Genomic DNA, 25,965 nt, shown 5'->3' with positions numbered 1-25,965 from the left:
TATGTTTACAGGAACATGCTCACTGTCTCTTGCTTTTTCTTTCTGTCTTAAAACCACTACAAAGATAAATAAAAAAAAGGAACTAGATTATCCGTTTAACCTTTATAAAACAGCAAGTATAAAATAGCAGGAGGTTCAGCAGCGTGACTTTATCTTAATCTGATAGGAAAACTACTTTAAAGGCCACAATCACAATTTACAATGTGAAAGTAGTCCTTGTATGTATAGTAGACACTTTGCTCTTCCTAACCTGTTCATCCCAGAAGCACTGCAGCATTGCAGTCAGAATGCCATACTTACAGATGAGGGGGCAAACCCACTAAAATCCTGAGCTCCTAAAGCATATATGCTAATAAAGAAACACGGTAGCTTAAATAATTTAGGCTAATAAATTACTTTAATTTTGGCTAGCACTTGACCACTCCCATAATTTTGCCTATTCTCAGGAGCTTCTTTCCATTTGTAGACATTGATATTAAGGATGACAAGCTGTACTTTTCTGAAGATAAACTATAACTTGGACTTAACCACCTTGCTTTCCAAACCCACATACTAGCAAACCATGCAGATTACTTTTAAAAACTTCACTTTTTTTTTCCTTTCCTCTCTGGATAGACAAAGTAAGTAAGATTTTTTTCACTATAGTGAATATTTTTACCTAGATTACTTCTTCAAGGAAAATTTGACTATATTTCCGGGAGCATTCTTACAGGATCAAAGCTTATCCTGCTGTCTTGAAATGCCTCTAAATAAAACCAAAATGCAGTCATAACAACATATACTAGGTAAGATTATATTAGGTGCATCTAGTAAGATGTCCCATTATTTAATATTATCAAAACTCTATGCTGCAGTTTTGTCTATGGGCTTATTTTCAATACAATCTAAATCATCAAGGGCTTGAATAGGATTAATGAACTCATCTCTCCTAAACAGATGCAGTGTGTAAGGTCACCAGGTTGTCACAAGTCTTGAACATGATATGCTTGCAAATAGGCAGCTTACTGAGACCAAACAAGAAATAAGTGCTCCTAGCTAGGACATTCACATAAGGCTCCGGCAAGAATACTCACTGACAACAAGAAGGCATGTGGCTTTACTTTTTAAAGACAGCGTTTAATGTTTACTCACCATGAGAAAAATGTTCTGCAATATCTATTTGGCAAGGGATGACACCACTGCTATTAAAAAGTATTTTGCAATTTGCAGTAGGTTCCAAAAATCCCTGGTATTTGTGCAGCTATGACTCACTTTATCTGAGGCTTACACAAAGACTGCTGCTTGGCATGGTGTGGCGGTGACTCAAGGCCAAGAGGTAGCATGAATGCAACTTCTCCATTGGTGCTACATATAGTCCAAACAGCAGATCTCATTTTTTTATGGACCTAATCTAAGGAGCTACAGCAAAGACTGAGATTGGCTAAACACAAAGTCTCTCATTCTTGTCATGATTCACCTAAAGAGCGCTGCCTAACTTCAGGTATCGCTCACAATGCAGCCTATAAATGTCAAAACTTAGAGGCAGGGCTTTGTCAGAAGATAACAGCAAATTACTGGACGAAATTTGTAGAATGAGCAAAGGAACGCATGATGGACACAATGATCTGAAGAAAGCACTGAAAAGAGTGATTACCTTTAAATATTTCTGTCTTTTTTTTTGTTTTCCACTCAAACACTACACTTTTGACTAAAGTGAAGTGTGTATAAGCACCACTGAAATTTAATGAGGCAGTTAAAGAAATTATACAGAGTCACAGCAATCAAACCAGATATATTGAACAAATTCTAGGGTGAAAAACATTAAAATCAGAAAAATAGTGGGGGTACAGTCTTCTTAAAATAATCTTTTATTAGCAGAAACATTGTGATCCAGGGGGAGATGCAAACTCTCTGGTAAATAGACATCCATCTGAAAGTAAGTGGAGAATATGATAAAGAGCTGGGGAAGATGGATAGAGGAAATTTCTCAGCTATGGTACATGCTGTCAAATTCTGCATGAATGGCAGCTTCTACTTGACACCATAACCCTGCAACACACTATTAACAGGCTGCAGTCTTCACAATACTTCTTGAAAACGAAAGCCAGCCATGGGCAGACAACACCTTGCCAGGAGCTAATGAGTATTTAATGGTAAAAAAGGATTAGTAGTTCAGAGAAATACCTAAGGATATATGGAAGGAAATCTAAAGGAAATATGAAACAAAATACATTGGAAAATAAATTTTAAATTATATTTTATTTTATCAAGACAGATTAAATCATAATGATATTTTTCAGTCTAAATGAAGAACAATACAGCATGGTGACTGAGTTGAAGCTTCAAAAAACTATGCAATGCTTTTAACAGATATTAGGGAAATCAAAGGCTCTAACATCCAGAGTATCACTTGCAACACAGCTGAAGCAGAAGATAATATGAATATCACCAATCTTGTCAGAGGAATTATTTTAGGAGATACTTTCAGGAGAATGGTTGAATTGCCCCAGGGGAGGATCATACTCAAGAATAACAGAGTCATCAATGATACAAACTGAAGCAGCTGTTCTGCTAATGTCCAATCAAAAGGGTGAAGTGGTATTGATAATCATAACTGATAATGACCTTCTTGACAGCATATGATAAACTGTGAGGCTTTCGGAAATAGTTGATTTCTACGTCATTCACTTGAATTATGTCTGCACGGTAACGATTTTTTGTCATGCTAGAATGATGAGTTTTCATCATATGCATATGCTAGAACATGCAAGTCAGTGACTAAAGAAGCAGAAGAAGAGTTTGCCCAGGAGCAAAAGACTTATGACTAAAGGTCTTCTAGTCCTACTTTTTCGGTACTGTTTGAGAGAGAAAAATCCACTTCTCTGGGACCTGTTAAAAAACAAAATCAAACCACTTTTATATTGATGATGCAATTAATTAGTCTTTAAAACATACTAAGAAATCCATCCTTAAAAGATTAGCAGATCTGCTTTTTGACATAGTGGAATATGCGTATTTATATTCTTTAAGCTTCATGCTATCTCAGTGCTGCTTAATGTTGATGTTTGATGCATCAGCAAGTCATCAAGCAAGCAATTGATAACTAACAGCATTTTCCTTGAGGACCTTTCAAGACACACTGCTTAGGAAGGTTGTTTTTTTCCTTTTTCTCTCAATAATTCAGCTTGGAAGCAATGCTGGTTTTATATGATGAATTTCGACCTATTCCTGCCACTGGAAATAAATCTATCGAACCGACAGTTGAGTTTACAGCTAGGTATATTGTAGGACAGCTCTGTTTGATTATGCAGTGAATACTCAATAAAAATTAAAATAATCTGAATTACAGACAGATCTCTGCTTATTTCCCTAGTAAGCACAGGAGATATTGATGATAATCATGTACTCAAAATGGAAATTAAACATTTTTTTAAGTGTCCTATAGTAACCAATAATGAGAAGACAGAAAAAGAATCTTAAGAAGAAAGACGGAGATGCAAAAGAAAAGGAAAAAAAATAGTGTAATTTAGTGTAATAATTAGTGTAATAATTGAGAGAATACATATCCTTTGTCAAAAGCAGTAAAATACAACCTGATATACCAAAAAGCAGTCTCAAAATATCTCAGATTTTCTTCCAATTGAGAGGTCTGGAGGTTATTTAAAAACAATTACAGAAGTCCAGCAAATGATGTAATACATTGTAGAGAGAATGTTAACGTTCTGGACAGTAGTTTTACCACCCTTCATTTAGATTCGCTACAAGATTCTGTTACCAAGAATTTAAATCACCATTCTGAAGAGAAACTTTTTCAATTATCAGACAGGAAAGTCTTATGAAGAGACCTTTTTGTGTCTTATGCTTTGCAGATTAAAAAAAAAGTTCTTATACTCTAAGGAGGATTGGTCAGGATAGGGTATACTGGTAAGCCACTTTCAACTTTCAACAAAGGCTAAGCCAAATATCAACTGAATTTTTTGAAACTGGGAAAAGTACAGACCATGGTCTTTTGCCGACCCCTTTATTATTCGTTTTCACATGTCTTAGTCCTCCTGATCTGGCTGGAATAGTAGGTGCTCACAGTAGTTGGGTAGAACACCTTCCCCATTAGACTCAAAGAAAATTAGTCCCAAATATTAGTCTCTTGAGAGCATTCTATAGACTGAGAAATAATTCTAATTCTTAAAATTTGCAGAAAATTTCCATCCTGCCTGGAGACAAGACAAATCAGCAAAACAAAAAGAGCTCTTTGCTATATGATTTGCATGTCTGATTTGCCATGATTCATGCCAGGACCCCAGTCCTCTAATTATTCACCACAGCTTTGGCTACATTGCAAATCCTGTTGTGGAAGGGAAGCAGATCTTCAGAGACAATCAGTTGGTGATGAGGAACCAACACCCATAATATGTGTGTTTTGGGGGAGTTTTTCTTTGAACTAGCATTAATCTAGTCCCACGGACTAAGGATTCATTAATGCTGGAGCACAGTAGGTTCCAGCACTCCTAGCAAACACCTCCAAAAAGATGCTGCAAGTGTCTTCACGTGCTCCAAGGCCCCTGTTATGCCAGCTAAAACTTAGTAGACAGGGATGATTTGAGGCTGACTTTGAAAATGTGCTCTTCATTTGACCTGAATTCCTATTGTATATGAGGTACTCTCCCATTTATTTGTATGACTGTGATTCACCGAAGAGAAATATGTTGCTTCCTTGGCAGGGAAAATAGAGCATAGACTACAGAAGAGACTGAATCGGTGCTCAGCTCCTGCCTATGTCACTGAGATACTGCAAGCTGGACTTGCTTTCCTAAATGAACTAGAGGCACCTTGGTGTTCCAGTCCCCTGTAGGACTCCTTGCCTTGTATGCAGCATACACACGCCTCATGCTTGCAAATATGACACACTCCTCTTCTCATCAGTGACCATATTCTCTAGCAACATCTGCTGTCTTTGAAGATGTGTCTTGGCAGATAGGAAATACAAGTTCCTGAGAACTCCAGGACCCTGGCCTCTGTTTTCTGGGATATTGCTTTAAAGGTGAGGGAGAGACAAAGGTAAAATTATGCTTTTAGGGAGAGGAAAACTGAGAGAGTGTGGATTTACACCCTCTAAAAGAGGAAGGTTCAAAATGTATTTTCTGTTTTCTGGATCATGTTGAAAATACTTGACCGTCCAGTGAATGGCAATGACAATAGTCAAAGACAAAGGGAATACTTGTGCTTTGAAGTTAACTTCCAGTACATAAGCACTTCAGCCCAGTTACCATAGATCTACCTACACTTCAATTTGTTTTTCATTTCATCATAGTTAAAATGGAGAAGCAGGGTAAATGTAAAGTGATATCATCTTACATGCTCTAATACTTCCCCTCTCCCCTGGATGCAAAGATGAGTCCTACATCCATAATTCTCTACTTGAGATTACTTCATATTTAATTTTTAAGTGCTGCAAAAGTTGCACTGTTAGTAATAATTTTAATGAATAACATAAGTGAGTGAGCAGTTAAATCAATGTATCAGAGATGAAATCTTAATTAAAATGGTATTTAGCTATGGGAAGTGGGATCTTTGTAATTTATTTTCTATTAAGGTGTTGACTGTTTCACTGAACACAATTATTTTGTGATTTTAATCACAACATAAAAGCTGCACGGTAGTGATGTTTCTGCATCTTTTTGTTCTCCTTCCATGGAGATGCACCATCATCATCATTAAAGGTACATTTAAAAATTTAGACCACCCAGACAGGAAGGAGAAGCTGATGAGATATTCTACCAGCAACTGGGAGAAGTCTCACGATTGCTAGCCCTTGTCCTTGTGGGCGACTTCAACTTACCAGATGTCTGCTGGAAATATCATGCAGCAGAGGGGAAACAGTTTAGGAAGTTCCTGGAGTGTGTGGAAGACAAATTCCCGACACAACTGGAGAGGGAACCAACTAGGGAAGATGCCCCACTGGACCTGTTGTTTGTGGGAAATGTGACGGTTGGAGGATGGCTGGGGCACAGTGATCATGAGATGAATTCTCAGTTCTAGGAGAAGTAGGGAGGGAAGTCAGCAGAACTGCCACCTTGGACTTCCAGAGGGCAGACTTCAGACTGTTCAGAAGGCTGGTTAATAAAGTTCCTTGGGAGAAAGTCACAGAATCACACAGAATCACAAGGTTGGAAAGGACCCATTGGATCATCGAGTCCAACCGTTCCTAACACTCCCTAAACCATGTCCCTAAGTACTTCATCCACCCGTTCCTTAAACACCTCCAGGGAAGGCGACTCGACCACCTCCCTGGGCAGCCTGTTCCAGTACCCAATGACTCTTACTGTGAAGAATTTTTTTCTGATATCCAACCTGAACCTCCCCTGACAGAGCTTCAGGCCATTCCCTCTAGTCCTGTCCCCTGTCACTTGGGAGAAGAGGCCAGCTCCCTCCTCTCCACAACCTCCTTTCAGGTAGTTGTAGAGAGTAATAAGGTCTCCCCTCAGCCTCCTCTTCTCAAGGCTAAACAACCCCAGCTCTCTCAGCCGCTCCTCATAAGACTTGTTCTCCAGCCCCCTCACCAGCTTTGTTGCTCTTCTCTGGACACGCTCCAGAGCCTCAACATCCTTCTTGTGGTGAGGGGCCCAGAACTGAACACAGTACTCAAGATGCGGTCTCACCAGTGCCGAGTACAGAGGGAGAATAACCTCCCTGGACCTGCTGGTGACCCCATTTCTGATACAAGCCAAGATGCCATTGGCCTTCTTGGCCACCTGGGCACACTGCTGGCTCATGTTCAGTCGGCTGTCAACCAGCACCCCCAGGTCCTTCTCTTCTGTGCAGCTCTCCAGCCATTCTTCCCCCAGTCTGTAGCGCTGCATAGGGTTGTTGTGCCCCAAGTGCAGGACCCGGCATTTGGTCTTGTTAAACCTCATCCCATTGGTCTCGGCCCAGCAGTCCAGCCTGTTCAGATCCCTTTGCAGAGCCTCCCTACCCTCCAGCAGGTCGACACTTCCTCCCAGCTTAGTGTCATCTGCAAAAAAGTCCCAAAGGACTGCAAAGGTGCCCAAGAGGACTGGATGCTCTTTAAGAAGAAAATCCTGGTGGCACAAGAGCAGGCCATCCCAGTATGCCAAAAAATGAGCCATCAGGGAAGAAAACCAGCTTGGCTGAGCAGAGAGCTTTGGGTGGATCTCAGAAAAAAGCATGTGAGGTTTGGAAGAATGGGCAGGGATCTCAGCAGGACTACAAGGATAAAGTATGATCATATAGAGAAAGAATCAGAAGGCCGAAAGCCCAACTAGAACTTTAATTGGATAATTCCTTGAAAGATAATAAAAAAATTTCTCCAGATATATCAACAATAAAAGGAGGGCCAAGGAGAATGAGTCTCTCAAGGAGCAGCTCATGGAACTGCGGTTGTTTAGCCTAGAGAAAAGGAGGCTGAAGGGAGACCTTATCACTGTCTACAACTATCTGAAAGGAGGTTTTGGCGAGGTGGGTGGTAGTCTCCTCTCCCAAGTCATAGGTGATAGGATGAGAGGGAATGGCCTTAAGTTGCACCAGGGGACATTCAGATTGGACATTAGGCAAAATTTCTTCACCGAAAGGGTTATCGAACACTGGAACAGGCTGCCCAGGGAGGTGGTTCAATTACCACTCCTAGAGATATTTAAAAGACGGATAGATGAAGTGCTTAAGGATATGATTTAGCAGTAGACAGGTACAGTTGGGCTTGATGATCTCACAGGTCTTTTCCAGTCTAGTGATACTAGGAGAAGGCCACTGGCAAAAAGTTTGCATTAATTTTCATTGTGTTTGAGATGGTTATTTACATCTATTGCAACAGTAGGCTACTGTGTGGTACCTTGATACATTAATTTTATTTAAAAGCACACATTCAGGTAGGATTAAGCATGGAAGTTTTATTGTATATTTAAAACCGCTTTTTCTTGAATTGTCCAAAGAAGTACGTAACTGTTTTCATTGGGTCGCAGGTTTATGTCATTGTGCATACGACTCTGCTTGTATTTGTGCTTAACAAAATGCAAGCACATAAATCACATATGCAAGGTCTTTGCAATCTCAGGGGCAAGGTATAACAGGCAATTGCTTTGTGCATTCACAATTAGGGTCTGCATCTGTGACTTTACTGAAGATGTGTTAAATAAATTTGAATCTAACTTCTCGAAGATGTGGCTGCAGTGGTCCTTGAGCTCTTCGATTGTACGTATTTTGTTTTGGTGGGGGACAGAATCATTTTGTCTTCCCTCTCCATGCCATGGACAACTTTGCTCTCAGCAGGATAACTACCCTACTAAAACCATCAACTCCCTCAAGCACAGTGAATGAAGATGGAGCAGCCACTAGGGCTAGATTTTCAAAGTTTCTTATGCTCTCAAAGTGGTATGCAGGCTCCCAAACCAGCCATCAAGTTTCACGTGTAGTTATGTCCAGGAGAAACAGAGCAGATGTGTGATGTCAGTTATAGAAAATTGCAACTGAGTGTTTCTAGGTTCCTCTGTGGTCTTGAACAATTAGATTTTGCGGCATCGAAATGCTTTTCAATACTAGGTGTGAGGCTCCCAAGTGCAACACATAAAGATCTTAGCTAGTTTTGCTTTATTTTTTTTATTCCTCATACTTCTTTTTGGTCTTCATCTTTAAACACGAAAATTCTTTCTCATGTTGTTTTAGATGCATTACGAACTGTAGGTACCCCGAAGTCGAATATGTGGCTTCCAGACTGGAAATCACAAGCTTGTGCTAAGTGCCTTTTCTCCTTTCACAGTAATAGAAGGTTAGGTGTATTTGTATGGAATCCAAAACAATTCTCAGACTTTTAAGAAGTTAGGAAAGGAGTGATGTACTGTGGCTGTGTTTTAAAGTACTTTCACATTGCAAATTGTTATTCCTTATCTTGCACTCCTTAAAGCTGGAGGGTAGAGAAAGATTTCACAAGAGCTTGGTCAGAATGTAGGCACTGAGCTGCTCAAAGTAGTGCTCTTCTGGGTGTTTGTATGGGTGCTGTTCTATAGTACTGGAAAACTTCCACAGATAAATATAAATGCTTTCTCTGGATCTTCCACTATTAGGTAGCAGCAGAGCTGAGAGTTGAGATATGATTTTACATTTAAATACTTAAAATCACTACCAACTAAACCCCTTGATTTATTTTTATTTTTCTGTTTATCAATATACCATCACTTCCCATTTTATAATCGATTGTCTACACTGTGAAGAACTAATCACCATTCTCTATTTTTTCCAACAGGCTTAACCAAACTGAAACTTTCATTTATAATTTTTTCTGTTTCTTGTCTTTAAAATCATTACTTCAGTGAGGAATCGGATAAACAGTCTAAAGAGAGGATTCATAAGAATTTATAATTAATCTTTTTAATGTGGGAAGTAGACCAATCTGACAGTAGTCTCAAGTAGTTTCTGAAAGACGGCGTTACTGTCCTACTCATCCCATAACTATGCAGCTCCTTTAACTAATAACTGGCAGACTTAAAAAGATTATGAAAGACAGTGAATTAAGTAGCCCTGTTCTTCTATTCACGGACTCATTAAATATTACTGAAGAAGTTAGAGACAGTGGTTTTCCTTTGCAGAAGCCATTTGGGTTTGTGCCTCTTCAATAGTAATAGGGTTCTGAATCCTAGAGCTTTGCTTGTACATTAACATTGATCAATTTGCTGCTTCTGAAATGATGCCAAGCAGCTCTGAATTTCCACTGCTGGCCCCTTCTTCACCTTCATTCCTTTTTTTTCTTTTTCAAAGACAGCCCTTGTACTCTGCGCAGGACAAGATGATTTTAACTGAGAATTTAAATATTGTTGTTAGGTCAGCTGTTCCAGTATGAAGTAGCTGATGAATATCAGCAGGCCTTGGTAACTCACTGTCATTGAGTTTATTGTCCAGCATCAGCATTTCCTTCTTTTGACGCTCATCTAGGAAATTTTCTCAGATTTTCTTCAATATCCTCTTCTACATTTTGCAGTTTTCCTTTATTGCTTCTTTTGTTCCTCAGGAATACAGACAATCTGAAATGATTTTTTTACCCTCAAGTTTTCTTCTGGTAGTTAAAGAACTTCTATTATGTCTGTTTTCTGTTTGCCTTTCAAAATGTTTGCACCTATTTTTCATCTAGTATTTTACTTACTCATTTTCTTCTCTAGTTCTGAGAAGGATGAATTTATAATGTTTACATTATAGTACATGGAAAATTCAGATTTGGGACCATCTGAAACCAGCTTGTCTTGATCCTTAATCTTGTAACATTTGAGAAATCTCATTGGCACTAATTTTATTTTAAATGATTTTTTAATGGCATTTTTATGTTGCTTAGCTTTTCAAACCCAGAAATCAAATTAAAAAAAAATCCCAAACCCCAACCTCTCACTATTCATGTTATACTGTACATATTATTTTATCTGTAATCTCCATCTCTTTCAGGTGCTAACAAGCTGCTAGACCTACAAAGGGGAGAAATCTAATGTTTTTAAATAGATGCTCCAAGTTGCTCATGCAGAAAGATGATGTCTCGTAGTCCTGTAAGTACTCTTAAACTTTCTATACCAAACTTTCTCTGTAGTCACATTAATTATGTAATATATTTTAGAGACAAGATGGAATTTTGTAGACTACTGAAGAGTTTTAATGGTTCTGTAAACATCAGAATGCAAAGGCATAAGAAGAGTTCAATGCATATTTTGCAAAGTATAGTCAATTTGACAGATCAATCCATAATAAACCTAAAGACTATTGCTATTTTCAGGGCAAAAGGATTTCCCAGAGGGAAAGGGATTTGGGGATGAGCTGTGCTTGTTCTGTTGCTGAGCAGGACAGCAATCCCTGGAGCCAGTGCCACCAGCTGCAGCAGGGGAGCAGCTTCTGCACTAACTCTGTAATGTGTGTTGTCTTCCCTGAGCTCATGCCTCTGCTGTCGCGCCAGGATGCTGCCTGCTGTGTTAATCCACCAATAAAGAGACCTCAGGTCATATAATAATTTGTGCCTTTACCTTCTGTCAGTACCCCCAGGATTGGCTATTAATTTTCAAGTCGTTGAATTTTCACTTAATGTAGTGCAGCTCTCTGAAGCATTGCGAGTTTCTTTAACCATTACAGCAACTGTAAGCTGTATATGTAAAATAATAAACAGATGATGATGTGTAAAGAAGCAACAGAATCCAAAAGAAAGCACTGCCTTTAATTGGAATAACCACTAAATGAAGGATTATCTACATTTCTGTGCAGATACATTTTGACTCAAAGGAGGGATGATGGTGATCACGACTATAAAATGGTTTGCTCCTCATGCTGAGAATCACAGCACAGGTTACTCCAGGATTGCCCCATAGAAATCTGCAATCCAGGACATTTCTGGGGCCAGGGAAGTAGTGGGGGAGGAATTCAGGCCCACTCGACCCTGAAGCTGTGCACAGAAATCTTTATTTAAGTGCCAGTCCCACTGGGACATAACTGCCTGTCCCCATCTGTGAAGGAGAGGGCTGAAGGTGTGGAACCTCTGGCGCATCTCTGCCTCTGCGGTTGCCTTTTCTGCCTCAGGTTCGGATTTTTTTTTTTTTGGTAGGGTTTTTTTTCGTTTGTGTTTTTTTTTTTTTTTGGGGGGGGGGGGGGGCGGGGCACGGGGACAGAGTATGGGTTTTTTTTTTTTTTTTTTGGCTACTTTCCCCCGCAGGTCTCCTGGAGAGCAGGAGGAGAGGGCAGGAGACAGTATACAAGAAGAAAGACGGGAGGGGAGGGGCGTCGGGAGGGAAAGGAGAAAAAAAAAGAAAGAAAGAAAAGAAAAAAGTAAGAAAGAAAAAAAAACCAAACAGGCGCATTTTGCACATTTAGGAAGCCCCAGCGCATCTTATACCGCAGCACCGCGCATCTGCCGCCTTCCGCCCGGCTCCCCCCCGGGGGCGCTCCGCGGCCGCGCAGAGCCGCCCGCAGCCCCCGAGCTTGCGCGTTCTTCGCTTCTTGGGGGCGCGGAGTTCCCACGGTTGCGCTCGCGCACCCAGCGTGCCGCCTCCCTCTAGCACCACTTCACACCGCAGCTGGAGCGGAGAGACCCTTCTTCTAGGGATGGACGATTGGGTTGGAGGGTACCCCCTTCCCCGCAGCTGGAAACACCCTTCCCAAAGCCGGTGATGCAGGACGCGGGGCTGCGCAGTTCCCGCGGGTGTCCGCGCTCAGCCCGCGGCGCTTCTCCCGGCTGCGGGTCTCCGCTCGGCAGGGCGGGGGGGCTGCTTCACAGATGGCAAACCGCCCTCTGAGTAGCTTTAAAAAAATAAATAAAAACATATTTAAAATATATACGTGTAGCTTTGAAAAGATATCGAACATTTTATGTATGTATAACGTATATTTTTATATATATATAAAAAAGAGATTATTTTATTTCCCCGTTTAGAGAAAATCTCGAATGAATGCCACCCTTTCTCCCAAGCATGTTTTCCTTGTAGTAAAGGAGGCTCCGCCTCTGCTACGGATTGATTCGCCAGGCAGATTTTAGGATAATTTATGGAGCAACCTGATGAGCCTATTGGGCGAGTTGCTCGGTCCTCGTAGATTCGGTTCCTACCTGTTTGGGTGTTTTATTCCCCCCCCCTTTTCCCCTCCGTCCCCTCCCCTCCCTCTGCCAGCCGTGTGCCGGGAGGGAGGGGGGGGGACGGTGAGATTGGCAGGGTCGCTATTCCCCAGCCTCTCCGGAGAAAAGTCGAGGAAGGGAGCTCGCCTTGGCGCCCATGGATGCGTGGGGGGCCCCCACGCCCCTCTGGGGCCGCCGCCGCGGGGCTCGGCTGCTGCTTCTGCTGCTGACCGTGCGGCTGGGGAGCGGGTGAGTAGGGCGGGAGCCCCGCGCCGGCCGCACCTCCTGCCGGGGCTCGGCTCCCCGCGCCCAGCCTCGGGCATGGGGACGGGAGACAGGGGCGCGCTGCGCATCGCCAAACTCGGAAAAACCCAAAGGTCCCGGTGCTGCGGGGCGGCTGCCGAGCAAAGTAAAACTTCTGCCACGTCCCACTTGTTCGCTGAGCGAGTTGGTGAGTCCGGGCTCGGCTCGGGGCTCGTTAAAGAACGCGTTCCCCGGGCGGGGATGGGGCTCTCGCAGCTGCTGCGGGAGGAGGCTGGAGTTCGGCTGGCGAGCAGCCGCGGCGCTGATGGCTCCGTTGGAAGAGCCTGGTCCAGCAGCTGGTGGGAGCGTGGGGGCACTGCGGGCGGTGCTGGTACTTTGTCCCTGCGCTCCCCCCGCGGCGAGGCAGCGGCGTCTGCCTCCGAGCCCGGGGGAGCCGCAGCCGCCGGTCCCACAAGTTAGAGACGGGCGTTCTAAAGGAGAGTTGCGAAATTGATCTCAAGAGCTCTGACAGTTCGCTGCCGTTGTGTAAACGTGTTATTAGTACCCATCACGATTCAACAAAAAGCAATCTGATCGTTGAAGTCTGTTAATAAGTAAAAGGTAACGTGAATAATTCCACAGGTTGTGCTCTCGTTAAAAATCGTAAGGCAGTACCGAAAAGGTGTTTGACTGTTCCCCAATGTCTTTCTTTTTAATGACGGAGCAAATTCGCATTCTGAGAACATATACCAAATGTATAGTAGAACAGCTGGAAAAATAACATCTATTAAACATTTAAATTCACCAGGCTGTAGACCTTTCCCCATCCTGAATGATTTATCAATCTGTGTGAAGTGTGTTGATCGCAGCTCATCTCTTGTCTTGCAAAGGCTTGTGTGTTATTCTACTTAGAAACATCATTGATTTTACTTTTCTTAATCTGTGCCTTTTAAAACCTTGGCATATTATGGAAACATTTTTTCAAAGGCATTGATGGAAATTATACCAGTGCAGCTGTGCATCCTCAGAATGTTTCTTAATGAATATATTGTACCTAAGGTATGAAAGAAATTATCAGGTGGTTTGAGAGAAAAGAATATGCATGCTAATTTATCAGTTCAAAGACTTAGTTGCAAAGAAGGAAGACTAGCTAAAAAAAAGTTGGTTTTTTTCTTGTTTGTCAAAGTGTGGTTGTAATTACAGGACTAGGCGTAGATTATTATGTTATTCTTTATACATCTCATTAACAGTAGCAATTATGAATAAGTTGATTAACAGTCTTCAGTGAGAAAAAAGGTAACTTACATGCATTGATTTGTGTTCCAGAATAAATAAAATGGAACCTTTGGTATAAATATCCATGTATCTGAAGCAACTATTTTCAGGTTTACTTTTCACTCAGAGGCTACAGGGGAAAATGGTGGTTGTTGAGAGATTTTTCTTGTCTCTCTTCTTTTTTTTTTTTTTTGAGTGACCACAAATTGACATGTTTTTGAGATCATGATTCTCTGGTATGCAGTGCACTACAACTCGGGGGGGTTTGCAGGGAGCTCAGAAGATCTAGCACCCTTTAGCAACCTGACACAAAGTAGAATGGAAGTACTATTTTTCTGCTTCTTTGGATGCCTTTTGGTAGTTCAGCGCAAGGTTTTCCTTGAAATTCACTCTAAAACACGGAAGTAATGCATTTCTCAATAATAGACCAGGCTGCACCAATTCTGGCTGTTTATCTAGAAAGATACTGCAGGACTTCAACCCACCTTTTCAATACATACTTTTAAAAGACTGCAAATCGCATCACTTCTAGTATGCATTTGTACACAAAATACTTAGTGCGGAGTGTGAGTAAAGTATTTCAAGTATAACAAATGGAGCTAAGGCCTAAACAAGGGCTTTGGAAGTTGAGCCAACTGAGCTTATTCTTTTAATGTATTGCCCCAAAAGCTGTAGTATGACAGTAGACCAAACTTCCTTCATCAATGGGATTTGGTGCAGTTAAACTCTGCCTCTTAAAACAAATTTTTCCCCCCAGTTCAGAACATGCACCACAAACAGACCAAAATGGCCAATGTACTTGATGTAACTTCCTGAGTCAGTGTTTTGAAGGACTATTTTTGCCAAGAGCTGACATCTCTTCTGTAGCAGGAATTAGACTGTGAGCCTTTCTGTAAGGTATGTGCAGGAAGAGAGTAATTACCCAGCAGTCACTGCAGTCCTAAATGCTCGCAAACCCATTATTCTTGTTGATCTCAAATAAATAGATAATTCATAGGGAGAGAATAAGAGCTGACAATATAATTAACATTATTGCCATAGTCCTAACAATACAGGTGCAGCATAACTGTAACATTTCTATTAATTTATACTGTTTTAACTGGTATGTGCTGGTCAGCATCCCTAACAGTATATTGCAAGCTAATTTAACTTTGGGCATACCCTACCTTTAGTTTTGTCACCTGATGTTCTAAAAAGCAATTATTAATGCTGTGTTGCAATGTAACTGTCAGCAGGTGTAAACGTCAATTGATATTTGCTTTTCCATTTCAAAGTATCTCTTAGGAAAATACTTATATAATATGGCCTACGTTTTCTTCTCATATAAATTCCTGGATCAGAGTTAAGCCTGTCATAACAGCATGGGTTTCTTAATGCTTGATAATAGTGATTTACCGTTTCATTTGAACATCTGTGTTTATTCTTTACTATCCTCACTCTTATGTGCTTTGTTTGTGATGTCACAGTGGAGAACTTGTTATTAAAATATGGTTTATTTAATTAAAAGTTCTTTTTTGATGTTGTTAGTATAAAGTTTAATGAGACATAAATTCTGAGAAATACTTATATTCTTTGCACATAATTTTCTTACAGTGGATTTAAAGGAAATCTTCAAACTATGTCAGTCCATCAAAAAAGGCTCTGAAATTGAACTACATTTTCAATTATTTTTAACTTTATGGTTTTTAAAATATGCCTGATATTAAATAAGACCACGCTTGCTACCAATTCAAACCTTTCCAAGCTGGATAGAAAAGGTCACATGTAAGCACTGGTTGACTTTGGTCAGCTTTTTTATGGATGCATAAGTCTGGCCACAGAGTAATTTACAAGAGGGTTCAGGGATCTACAGTTTTTATTTGAAGCTGTCCAGAAACTGTAATAATCTGTGTCAAATATAACACCTAGTTTCTGTGGCCAGTAGGTAAGACTACATAAATGGACTCAGAAAAACAAAGGTGGGCACCTACCAAGATGGGCAGATGTTTTTATAACAACTTTTATGAGAGTACTAGGGCTTGTTTAGTTACCTTCATAGCCTTTTCTTGCACTGCGTAATGAATTGAGTGTGTACTTAGGTAAAAAACTATATCATAACTTATTTGGTAAAAAGCAGCAGAGAGAAACAGTAATTATAAATGACAGTATGTTGCATACTGAAAGGAACCTTTCAAAGGGTAGTGACCCTTTTATTTCTTAACCACTTATTTGAATGGTGATGATTTGGAAGGAGTAATTCAGATGCAATTGAATTAACCTGGAGATGACACGGAAGTCCTGATTTTCCATTTTTACATGTGCAAATATTTTTAATAGAGTTGAAAATAGTGTGATGACTTCAGTGGCCTACTGGCCTGTGCAAAAACTTGATTCTACATACCAGAACTTAAAAGTGGTAAATCATGCAAAACCGCTGAACTGTTAGAGGTAAGTGGAGAGATTAGAAAGTTCATCAGGAGCTAACCAGAACAGAACTTACTTCAAAGAAGACAGAAATCTCAGTGATAAGGCAAAGGTGGAAATAAAGTATGCTTTCACTGAGGGATGTTCAAATCAGTAGGATCTGTTGTGATAATCCAGTCTCATATCAAAATAAACAAAACTAGAGAATTTACCCTTGCTTCTGCATCAGCTTTGTTGCTTGTTGCTTCAGTATAACTGTTCTGAATCCCTGATGAGTGGGAATCCGATGAAGTATTGTACAGTATTTCTAGTCTGAGGTTTTTCTGGGTTCCAGCCAGTGGACCTCCTGTCTGCTTATGCTAGCTGAAAAAAAGCCTGATTTTTATTTTTTACCCGCTACCACCTGTTACAGCTAGATCAGCCACTAGATCCCGTATCCATCTCTCTGTGAGGAAATCAGATTCATACCACTGGTTTTGCAGGGCAGCCTCAGGGTGCAGACCCGTGGCTGCAGTGGCACTTCAGGAATGGTGTGGTCTGCAGCCAGCTGCACTTCCACAGGAAAACCAGTCACCAAAGCTCTTCCTTGCTCCGTGTGCCTCTGCCAAGTTGTGCCTTGAAGAAACTCAGAGCACCTCAAAGGATCCAGAAGATTTTTAAAGAAATCAGATTTTTGGTCAGAAAAATTCCTGCTTTCTCTTTCCTGCCCAGTCTTTCATGATATGTTGTATATTATTTGGTCAGAGAAACCTTCTCACCTCTCGGTGATAAGCTGCAGTGTAGTGGTATACCTAACAGTTGTCGTGGGATGAATGTTCTACACCAAAGTTAAAGTTTTATAAGAATGTGTCACAAATGGAGAACCTCTATGCAGAGCAGAAATTTCCGCTGAATTTGATTTACCCATCCTACACTCCTGCTAACTACTGTTAGAAGTAGTTCCCTGGTATACGTAGTTTAAGACACCACTTGGTAGCAGCTTATATTTTTCTTTCAGATAAGCAAACCGAGCTACTTACACTTCTTCAAAAATATTGAATTGTTTGTATAAGCAATTTGTAAACACTTCCATTTTTTTCTTTGAAGAACAGACCTCAAAAATGGCTAGATTATATAAATATTAGCCTCATTAATGGCAGATACACACAGAATATTGATTCCCTACTACTGCTTCATACTGCTGAGATACTCTGTCCAAGGATTAGCTCCGGTACTGCTCTGGTGTACCTCGTGTTCTTTTGACTTTTTGCCTTGATTCTCAAAACCTTTTCTGTGTCACTGCATTCGTCTCTGGTAAGGTGTGCATGGTTAATTCTGTATTCCTAAATTTACTTGAAGTTATTTTTCTTGTTTTCAGCGAGACAGACAGGCATAGTGAATAGGAAAGATCTGAGGTAACGTGATATGTGTCCCCCATGGATTAAATTATTTATGGTCTTAAACAGATTGTTAGCCCTTTCATTTAATTTGGTCTTCTTCTTATTTAAGCTAGTGTACCACGAGGGATTAAGTCTTATTATTATTAAGTCTTATTATTATTAATGTAATTTTATGGTCCAATTTATCTTTCAGAATACAGTTCAGCTGGATGGTATTTATATAAGGAAAAAGTATAGTAATAAGTATTAATTTAGGTGTCTGTCTGCCACTATAAGTCATGACAATTTTTTTTCATCACTGTCCAATGCCGTATTTCCATAGCAGAGTAAATTATGTAGTTTTGTTTTGTTTTTTTTTTTTTTTAAAAAGGACTAGTGTTTTCTGTGGTGGAGAAAGGTACTCAATCTCACCAGCATACAGCTGTTGACTATTTACTGGATTGTATCAGGCTTGCTGCAAGTGAGCTCTGGACCCATACATATTAGATTCTTTTGTCAATGAACACCATCCAACTTGTGGCCTGCAGGTTGCATCCAGCAGGGAACAGGTATGACAGGCATAAATTTTAGTCACCATCTGGCAAGAGGTGGAATACTTTATAGGAAAAAATATGCACTAAATTACAGCAGAGAAGAGATAATTTTGCTTACAGAGAGAGATACTGCAAGCTTTTTGTTATGTGATTTAGGTATTTACAGTAGCCCTTATGGAGTATATTCACCTCTTTGTACATTATACATTAATTTCATTGACCTTTGAATTAATCAATAATTGCCTATGGACTATATTAAATTATAGTTACACAAAAATTTCAGTAGAACCCATTCACCGTATTTCTCTGTGGACATGCTGGTTTTGCCTATTTATTGTTATTATGTGGCTTTTTCTCTAATCTTAAGCTGGATTCACCTATGTGCCACAATTATGGTGTACAGTTTGGTTCAAGTTTCTGGTTCTGTTGCTGCTACAGTCTATACATATTTCTTTGCCTGCTGTGGGAGGAGCCTGATATCTGCTGTACCAGAATTTGGAAGTATTTCAAATAAGCTTATTTTCGAGTGCACCCTCAGCGAGTATGCAGATTACACCAAGCTGAGTGGTGCAGTTGTCACACCAGAAGGACGGGATGAAAGCCCAAGAGACCTGGACAAGGTGGAAAAGTGGGCCTGTGTGACTCTCATGAGGTTCAACAAGGCCAAGTGCAAAGTACTACACCTGGATTGGGGCAATCCATGGTTTCAGTACAGGCTGGGGGATGATATGATTGAGATCCGCCCCACGGAGAAGGACTTGGGGGTACTGGTTGATGAAAAGCTCAGCACGAGCCGGCAATGTGCGCTTGCAACCCAGAAGGCCAATCGTATCCTGGGCTGCATTAAAAGAAGCGTGGACAGCAGGTTGAGGGAGGTGTTTCTGCCCCTCTATTCCACTCTTGTGAGACCTCACCTGGAGTATTGTGTCCATTTCTAGAACACTCAACATAAGAAGCATGTGGAACCCTTGGGTCCAGAGGAGGGCTGCAAAGATGATCAGAGGGCTGGAGCACCTCTGCCTTGCCTCTCTGCTGAGAGAGTTGGGGTTGTGCGGCCTGGAGAATGCTCTGAGGAGACGTTATAGCAGCCTTCCAGTCCCTGAAGGGAGCCTACAGGAAAGCTGGGAGAGACTTTCTACAAGGGCATGTAATCACAGGACGATGGGGAATGGCTATGAATTGGAGAGGGGAAGATTTAGACATGAGGAAGAAATTCTTCACAATGAGGATGATGAGGCACTGGACCAGGTTGCCCAGGGAAGTTGTAGATGCCCCATCCCTGGAAGTGTTCAAGGCCAGGTTGGATGGAGCCTCAAACAGCCTGATCTAGTGGGAGATGTCCCTGCCCATAGTAGGGGGAATTGGTACTAGATGTTCTTTAAGGTCCCTTCCAACCCGAACCATTCTATAAATCTATGATTATGCAATGAATTGTGTTAGAACAAACACATTGATATGTTGAAATATCAGCAGCTTAACATACTGAAAACGCCCCATAAAGGAGAACTTATTTTATATCTTTCTTGAGATGCAAGTGATGTTTTAAAGTAGAAATCTAACAAAGTTGAATTTGCAGTTTGATGATTGTTATAGTGACTGTGGGATGGCATTTAATTGGGGTGAATGCTTTTTATTGAGGTTATGGTTCTCAACATTCACTTATGTTAGGTTTGTTTTAAGTAAGTCTAGTTCCACTATGGGAAGTGTTTCTTAGATCCAAAGCACTTAACCCATCAACAATATATCAGTTCATTCTGAACTTGATGAAAATTAACCTTTTGTCAGTCAAGTGTAGATAGAGATCTATGGTCTCTTGAATGGGATGCTGACATGGATTTGTGTGTGTCTGTCTGTGTGATGATCCTAGTCTGAAACTCCCAGGAGATCTGATTCTACTATGGTTAGTACATGTTTCAGATATCCAAAGAGGTGATGTCTTTTTATCATTATGTCCTTCCTTAGCAGTTTGAGGATATTTTATCCTTATGAAATTCCATTTATCTCTTTTCTGTTACATATACTTAGGCTGTATAAGCTGCTGTTGCATCCTTTTATCGTCTGTTCTCTGAATCTTCACTTATTCCCAGCTGTTTGGTCTGGATGAACAATGGAATATGGCTGTTTAAGTTTTAGTTATTTGATTGCGTGGTCTAGCCAAAACCCACAAAAAAGGTATAAGTCACTAGCTGAGAAGATAAGATTTACCAATTTACATTTCTAGGTTTCATTCAAATACATTGAAACAAATCTACCTAAGAATTTCAGTATGTCTACACTTCAGTTTCAATCAAGGCACTTTATCTTCCTCATATAATTTATATTTTGCTGCATGCGATGACTTGAAGGCTTTCCGTAGAAGACGTTTTGTAGAGAAAGGTGAATATATATTTGTCAAAAAATTTGGCAGCAACAAAATGCTCATGATGCCCAAGATTAAAATACAATTGGCATAAGGGCCCTTACAGTTTTTCAGCTAGCATTAGAAATGTTTGTACTAGAAAAAAGGAAGGACCTATTTACTGAAGATAATGGGTATTTTCAAATACTTCCCTCAACAAAAACCTTCTTTAACATATTGTAGTAATAATTTTCTCAGAACAGAGGAAGAGGTGTACTTACACTGCAAATGTGAGTGATACAATTCATGTTACCCGGCTTTTGTAAGCCAAAAGAAAACAGACAACACATTCTGCAAGTTTATAATCAGGACTTGAAATGCTTGTGAGGAGAGAGTAGTGATAAGTGTGTCCTATTTCCTTTCTTGTCTCGGTGGAACAAGAACTGCTCAGAGCATTAGAATTAGCAGTATTAGCTTTGCCTTTCCTGAAGACAATTTATTCTTTTCCATGTTGAAAGATTGTTTTTAGTGAGTTCAATTGTTCGTGTGTAGGGCTGCTATTCAGGAGGAGCTGAAGAGGTTAGGGGAATGAGTTGACAGGAACATTATAAGATGCATCAAGGATGAGTGGTAGGTCCTGCACCTGGGTGGGAAGGCCCACTCAGCAGCACGGGCTGGGGACTGGCTGGCTGGGGAGCTGCTCTACCAAAAAGGACCTGGAGTTCCTGATGGACAGCATGGTGCCTTGGCAGCAAAGACAGCCAGGAACCTCCTGGTCTGTGTAACCTTGTGCACGCTCAGGAGGTTGAGCAAAATGATTGTCTCTGCTCAGCACTTGTGAAACCACATCTAGATATTGCATTTAGTTTTGGGTTTAAAGCAGAAAGAGCTCAGCAGAGGGCTACCAAGCTGGTCAGGCAGGAGGACTTGCTCTGTTTAGCCTGGAGAAGTAATAGCTTTAGGGGAATGCAATGATAGCCCCCAGCACTTATAGGGCAGTGATCAAGAAGACAGAGGTAGGGTCTTCACAGTGTTGCATCGTAAGAAGATGAAGAACAATGGTGATGAATTACAACAAGGAAGATCCAAACTAAAAATATAAAGAAGAAATTCACTATGAGGATAATTAAACAGTGGAACAAGTTGTCCATTGAGGTTGCTAGGTATTTGTCCATGAAATTGTTAAAGACTCGACTGGACTAAGCTCTAAGTATCCTGGTCTGAATTCAGTATTTGCCCTCCTCTGAGTAGAAGTTAGCTTCCTAAGATCCTTTCTAAATTGTATGATTGTGTGGAAAATGGCAAGAATCAGCTTGGAGTTTTCTTAATTTTTTTTTTTTTTAGTTACTGTCTTAATTGTGCAAGGTTCTTGCTCTGTCTTATATGGCGTAAAAGAGGGGGATGAAAAACCAAGTACTTGTCTCCAAGTCTACAAAACTGGGAAAAATGTTTTTGTGCCTGCATATGGAGGTAAAGAGCTGTTTTAGCTAAGGTGGTCAAACTGTGATCACTGTAATAATCAAACTGAATACGTTTGAGAATCCATCAGCTGCAAACCGATACAGGGAATTACCTGTACTTGGATAGATGTGAGGAAAACGTTCCCTTGATTTCTGGACAGCAACTTGGTATGGGTAGATGAACTCTGTATTGTATGAGAGGATAGCTGGATAAAGAATATCTGTGATGTTTTGAGTCCAGATGATGATTTTTGTGAGATCTCTAAAAGCCATTTGAATTAATAACAAATTTGAGCAGTGTAATTTCAAATAATATGTAGCATTGTCTGAAAGTTGACTTAGAGGAGAGCAAAGTTGTTCTTCTGGAATACATCTTTAATAATACCTGTTGTTCTTAAGATTAAAAATTTGCATTTCTATAAATGTTCTTTGCTGTCAGGTTGTACTGTTATGAAGTGTTCAGAGTTAAATCTGGTTGTATTGTTCAGTAATTTCTGTTCAGATTAGTTTTTGTTATTAGTATCACAGATGTTGAAGATCATTTTATGAGATAAGGTGTGATAATGCCTTTAAGCGAAGGTCTTTTTGGGACTAAAATTAATTGTACTGAAGTTATTGTGTGTGGGAGAAAATTTTTCATATCTTACGGAGATGTACTTCAAAGCTGTAATGGCTCAAAAGAGTTTGATCACCTGTTGCTTGTGATATGTATTAAGATATCACAAGTCAGATAATCTAAACACTTGAATATGGAGCCAGCACTTTTCATTAGAGGAACTGAACAGCAGAGGTACCAGATTTTATTCTGTTAGTGCTATGATTGTTCTTTTTTTTTTTCTTTAAACAAAGCTTGACTTATTTAATAGTAAGTGATCTTTATGTAGCTTATCCTAAAAATCAAATGTTTCTTTCTGTAAAAGAAATTCTAATATTTCTTCTAATTTTTTACTGTCTGATATCGTATTTTGCTTCTAAATCATCATCTCTCCAGGCATTCTGAAAAAGACCTGCCAACTGAACTTTGTTGGAGAAAAGTGTATTTTACAGTAAATGGTGAGAGGATCAAGTATTATGTTCTGTGTATAGTAAAATAACCTTTAGATTAACTTGGAAAGGAAAAGTATTCCTCTTAATTAAGTGTGCTTCTCTTGCTGAGGTTGTGAGAGAGAGAGGAAAGTGCCACTATTAAAGTGAAGGTGGAGATAGTTGACAATTGCCATGTGTGTGTTAAAAAAATGCTCAGCCCAAGGCAACTGTTGCTAAATATTTAAATGACATACCCGGATTTAACATTTTGTTTTCTGATTTGGAATGAAGTTATCTGTCTTCTGTCTTTCCTTCTGCCTCATTCCAAAGCCCAGGGAAAAAAGCTTGGTTTGCAGTATGAGAGACACTGCAACTTGGGTAAAATATCAACAGTTTTGAACCATTTTGTTTTCCAAAATGAGTGTTTTTTGGAAGAACATGATCTCGCAACCTCAGTTAGATCCTAGTACCACCATCTCAGCTGGTATTGCTGACCATGTAATTCTGGAGGGGTTTCTAGCTTTGAAACAGAGTGAGTCAAATCTGTTTAGTCTGATAAAGGTTAGTAATTCAGATTCCTAGAAATGAGTACATACACAGTGTCTGTCCTGTTGCCTTCATGTGTCTAGGTGCTCTTTTGGAGGATTTTTGTGCAACTTCCCCAGAAACATCTGGATTGGGAATTCAAATTGACAGGTATTCTGTGCTCTGCTTCACTGGAGAGCAAACAAAAGACTTACCATATTTTCTGGTCACTTCCTTTTCCCAGACAGCGTTATTCCTTTCTCAGCTCAGTCCTGCGGCTGTGTGGCAGTGGCTATGGCTTCAGAACCAGAAGTGTAGAAAAGAGTGCCATCAGCATTGCAGAGATGTTAATCTTTATTGCATGCTCAGTGGTCTTGGGCACGTTTTAAAGAAGAGTTGAAAGGATGATATTCTGGTAGCGAGATAGATTAATCACAGCCTATCATCTCTGAAAAAGCCAGTAAGATAGATATAGAGAGAGTGAGAATAGCTCCTTTCACTGTGTAAAACAATGATGGTCTGGTTTCTCCACACTGATTATATTAATTTCTTATTTGTGTTGGTTCCTTTGCTGGTTTGGCTAATGGACTGGGGAACCACAAGCTCTTGTTAATCTAGTGTACTAGTATGGAAGTCTACTGTATTTCTTTTCTGCCAGTTGGCACTTTTTTCTGAGTATGATATTTTCTAGATAAAATCAGAAATGTTCCTTCTAATGAAAGTACCTCTTTAAATAGATTTACTTAGTGGTAGAAAAGCTGTTGGATGTTGGGATGTTTTTTTTCCCTTTCCCACTGGAATTGCATTATTAATAGCTTTCTGTAACCTATCAATGTCCACATCTGTATACCTATTTGTAGTTGAGAATTTTAGAATTGGAGGAGGACCAGAGGTCCTCCAGTCAAGGAAGACAGAAAGTGAAAATCTGAAAGGTATTTGTATTTTTTTCTTGTTGGTTTCATGTTTATTTAAATATGGCAGATAGCAGAAAGGAGAGGAGTGGAGAAAGGCTATCCAGAGAGGTGTTTCATTTTCTGTTCTTGGAGGTGTGCAAGATTAAGCTTGGTCAAGCCCTGAGCAACCTGCTGCCGCTCCAGAGCTGGCCCTGCTTTGAGGTGGGGGCTGGACTAGAGTTCGCCCATGGTCCCTTCCCACCTGAGTTATCCTATGAATCTATAAATAAAATTAAGAACTCTTATAAAAGTCAAGATAGTTGAGTGACTGTGAGTGGAGGTATCATGATTGTAGCTCTCCTTACATGGGAATGGCATGACCTCTTGTACTTTTAATTTTTGCTAAATCTATGCTGTTCTTAACAGCAATGTAGAAAGAATATTGAAGCAGGACAAAATTGTGTTGTCATCATTTCAGATTCTCTGCAAATAATTGGGCTGATCCTGAGAGGCAGGTGCCCTGTATCTTTACAGAACTCTGGTAATTTTGCTCTACTTTCTGCTGTTTATGGGTTGGAGGAAGAAAAGAAGATGTCGAAAAGGTCAGGTTTGTAGTGGGTGCATCTCTTTCCTAGGGAGTTGCTTATAAATTTAAATTTTACTCATCATCACCTTAATGCCCCTGAGGAAAGTCCGGGATTGCCTCTGCAAACTTAGCAGCTGTAAGCTAATTTATATAGTAATTAGATGACATAAAGTACAAACAGACCAAAAGTACCTTGAAAAAAGCTGCATGGTAACGAAACATGGAAGACATGGCAATAGGTAGCTTTGAGGGAAAAGGAGTGTACATTTACAAAACTTAGCTTCCTACTTCTTCTAGCACTCCCATTAGTAGGATCCTGCTAATGGGAAATGTTAAATATTTAATATCTGCTATTTCTGTAATGTCTATGTAGTGCAGTAAAGAATAAGTATTTTACAGTGCATTCCAGTTTAAAATAATGAAAGCACTTTCCAGACTGTTACAGGCGAAACTGTCAGTGAACCTTGTATTTAGATTGCATATTACTTTCAGCGGTAGTAGACTCTTGCAACTTGTTTGCAGCAAGCTAGGTATGAAAGTCCCAATATCCAAGCAGTGCCTTTTGTTCATCCTCTGGGAACCTGTTGAGCTGTGGCAAGCTCCCTACTGCGCTTCCCAAATGCCAAAACCACCAAGCGGTTTCCACAGCCATGATAGTCTCGATTTCAGTGAGACTTGCTAGTGATATCTGAGAGCTGATGCAAGGTCTTAGAAATACAGACGGTTCTAGTGCATTCCTGCAAAACAG

At 40.2% G+C, this 25,965-nt stretch overlaps 1 protein-coding gene across 3 annotated transcripts in view; it reads left to right on the top strand.

Moving 5' to 3' along the window:
• The first annotated feature begins 12,536 nt into the window (after window positions 1-12,536).
• The window catches only part of GABRG1 (gamma-aminobutyric acid type A receptor subunit gamma1), a 57,558-nt gene continuing 44,129 nt past the window's right edge, over window positions 12,537-25,965 (top strand). The window contains exon 1 of one of the 3 annotated variants that reach the window (XM_054066106.1): window positions 12,537-12,805. In XM_054066106.1, the coding sequence (XP_053922081.1) occupies window positions 12,714-12,805 (92 nt within the window). In that variant the 5' untranslated portion in view covers window positions 12,537-12,713. Of the gene's footprint in view, window positions 12,806-12,879; window positions 13,008-25,965 lie in introns of those variants that run through there. The other 2 variants (XM_054066108.1, XM_054066107.1) reach the window with 2 other exon arrangements.

This window comes from Cuculus canorus, chromosome 4, assembly GCF_017976375.1.
Source record: "Cuculus canorus isolate bCucCan1 chromosome 4, bCucCan1.pri, whole genome shotgun sequence".
In the NCBI taxonomy this organism is placed as follows: Eukaryota; Metazoa; Chordata; class Aves; order Cuculiformes; family Cuculidae; genus Cuculus; species Cuculus canorus.
The sequence above is the reverse complement of the archived record's forward strand: the minus strand, read 5'-3'. Positions and strand labels throughout refer to the sequence as shown.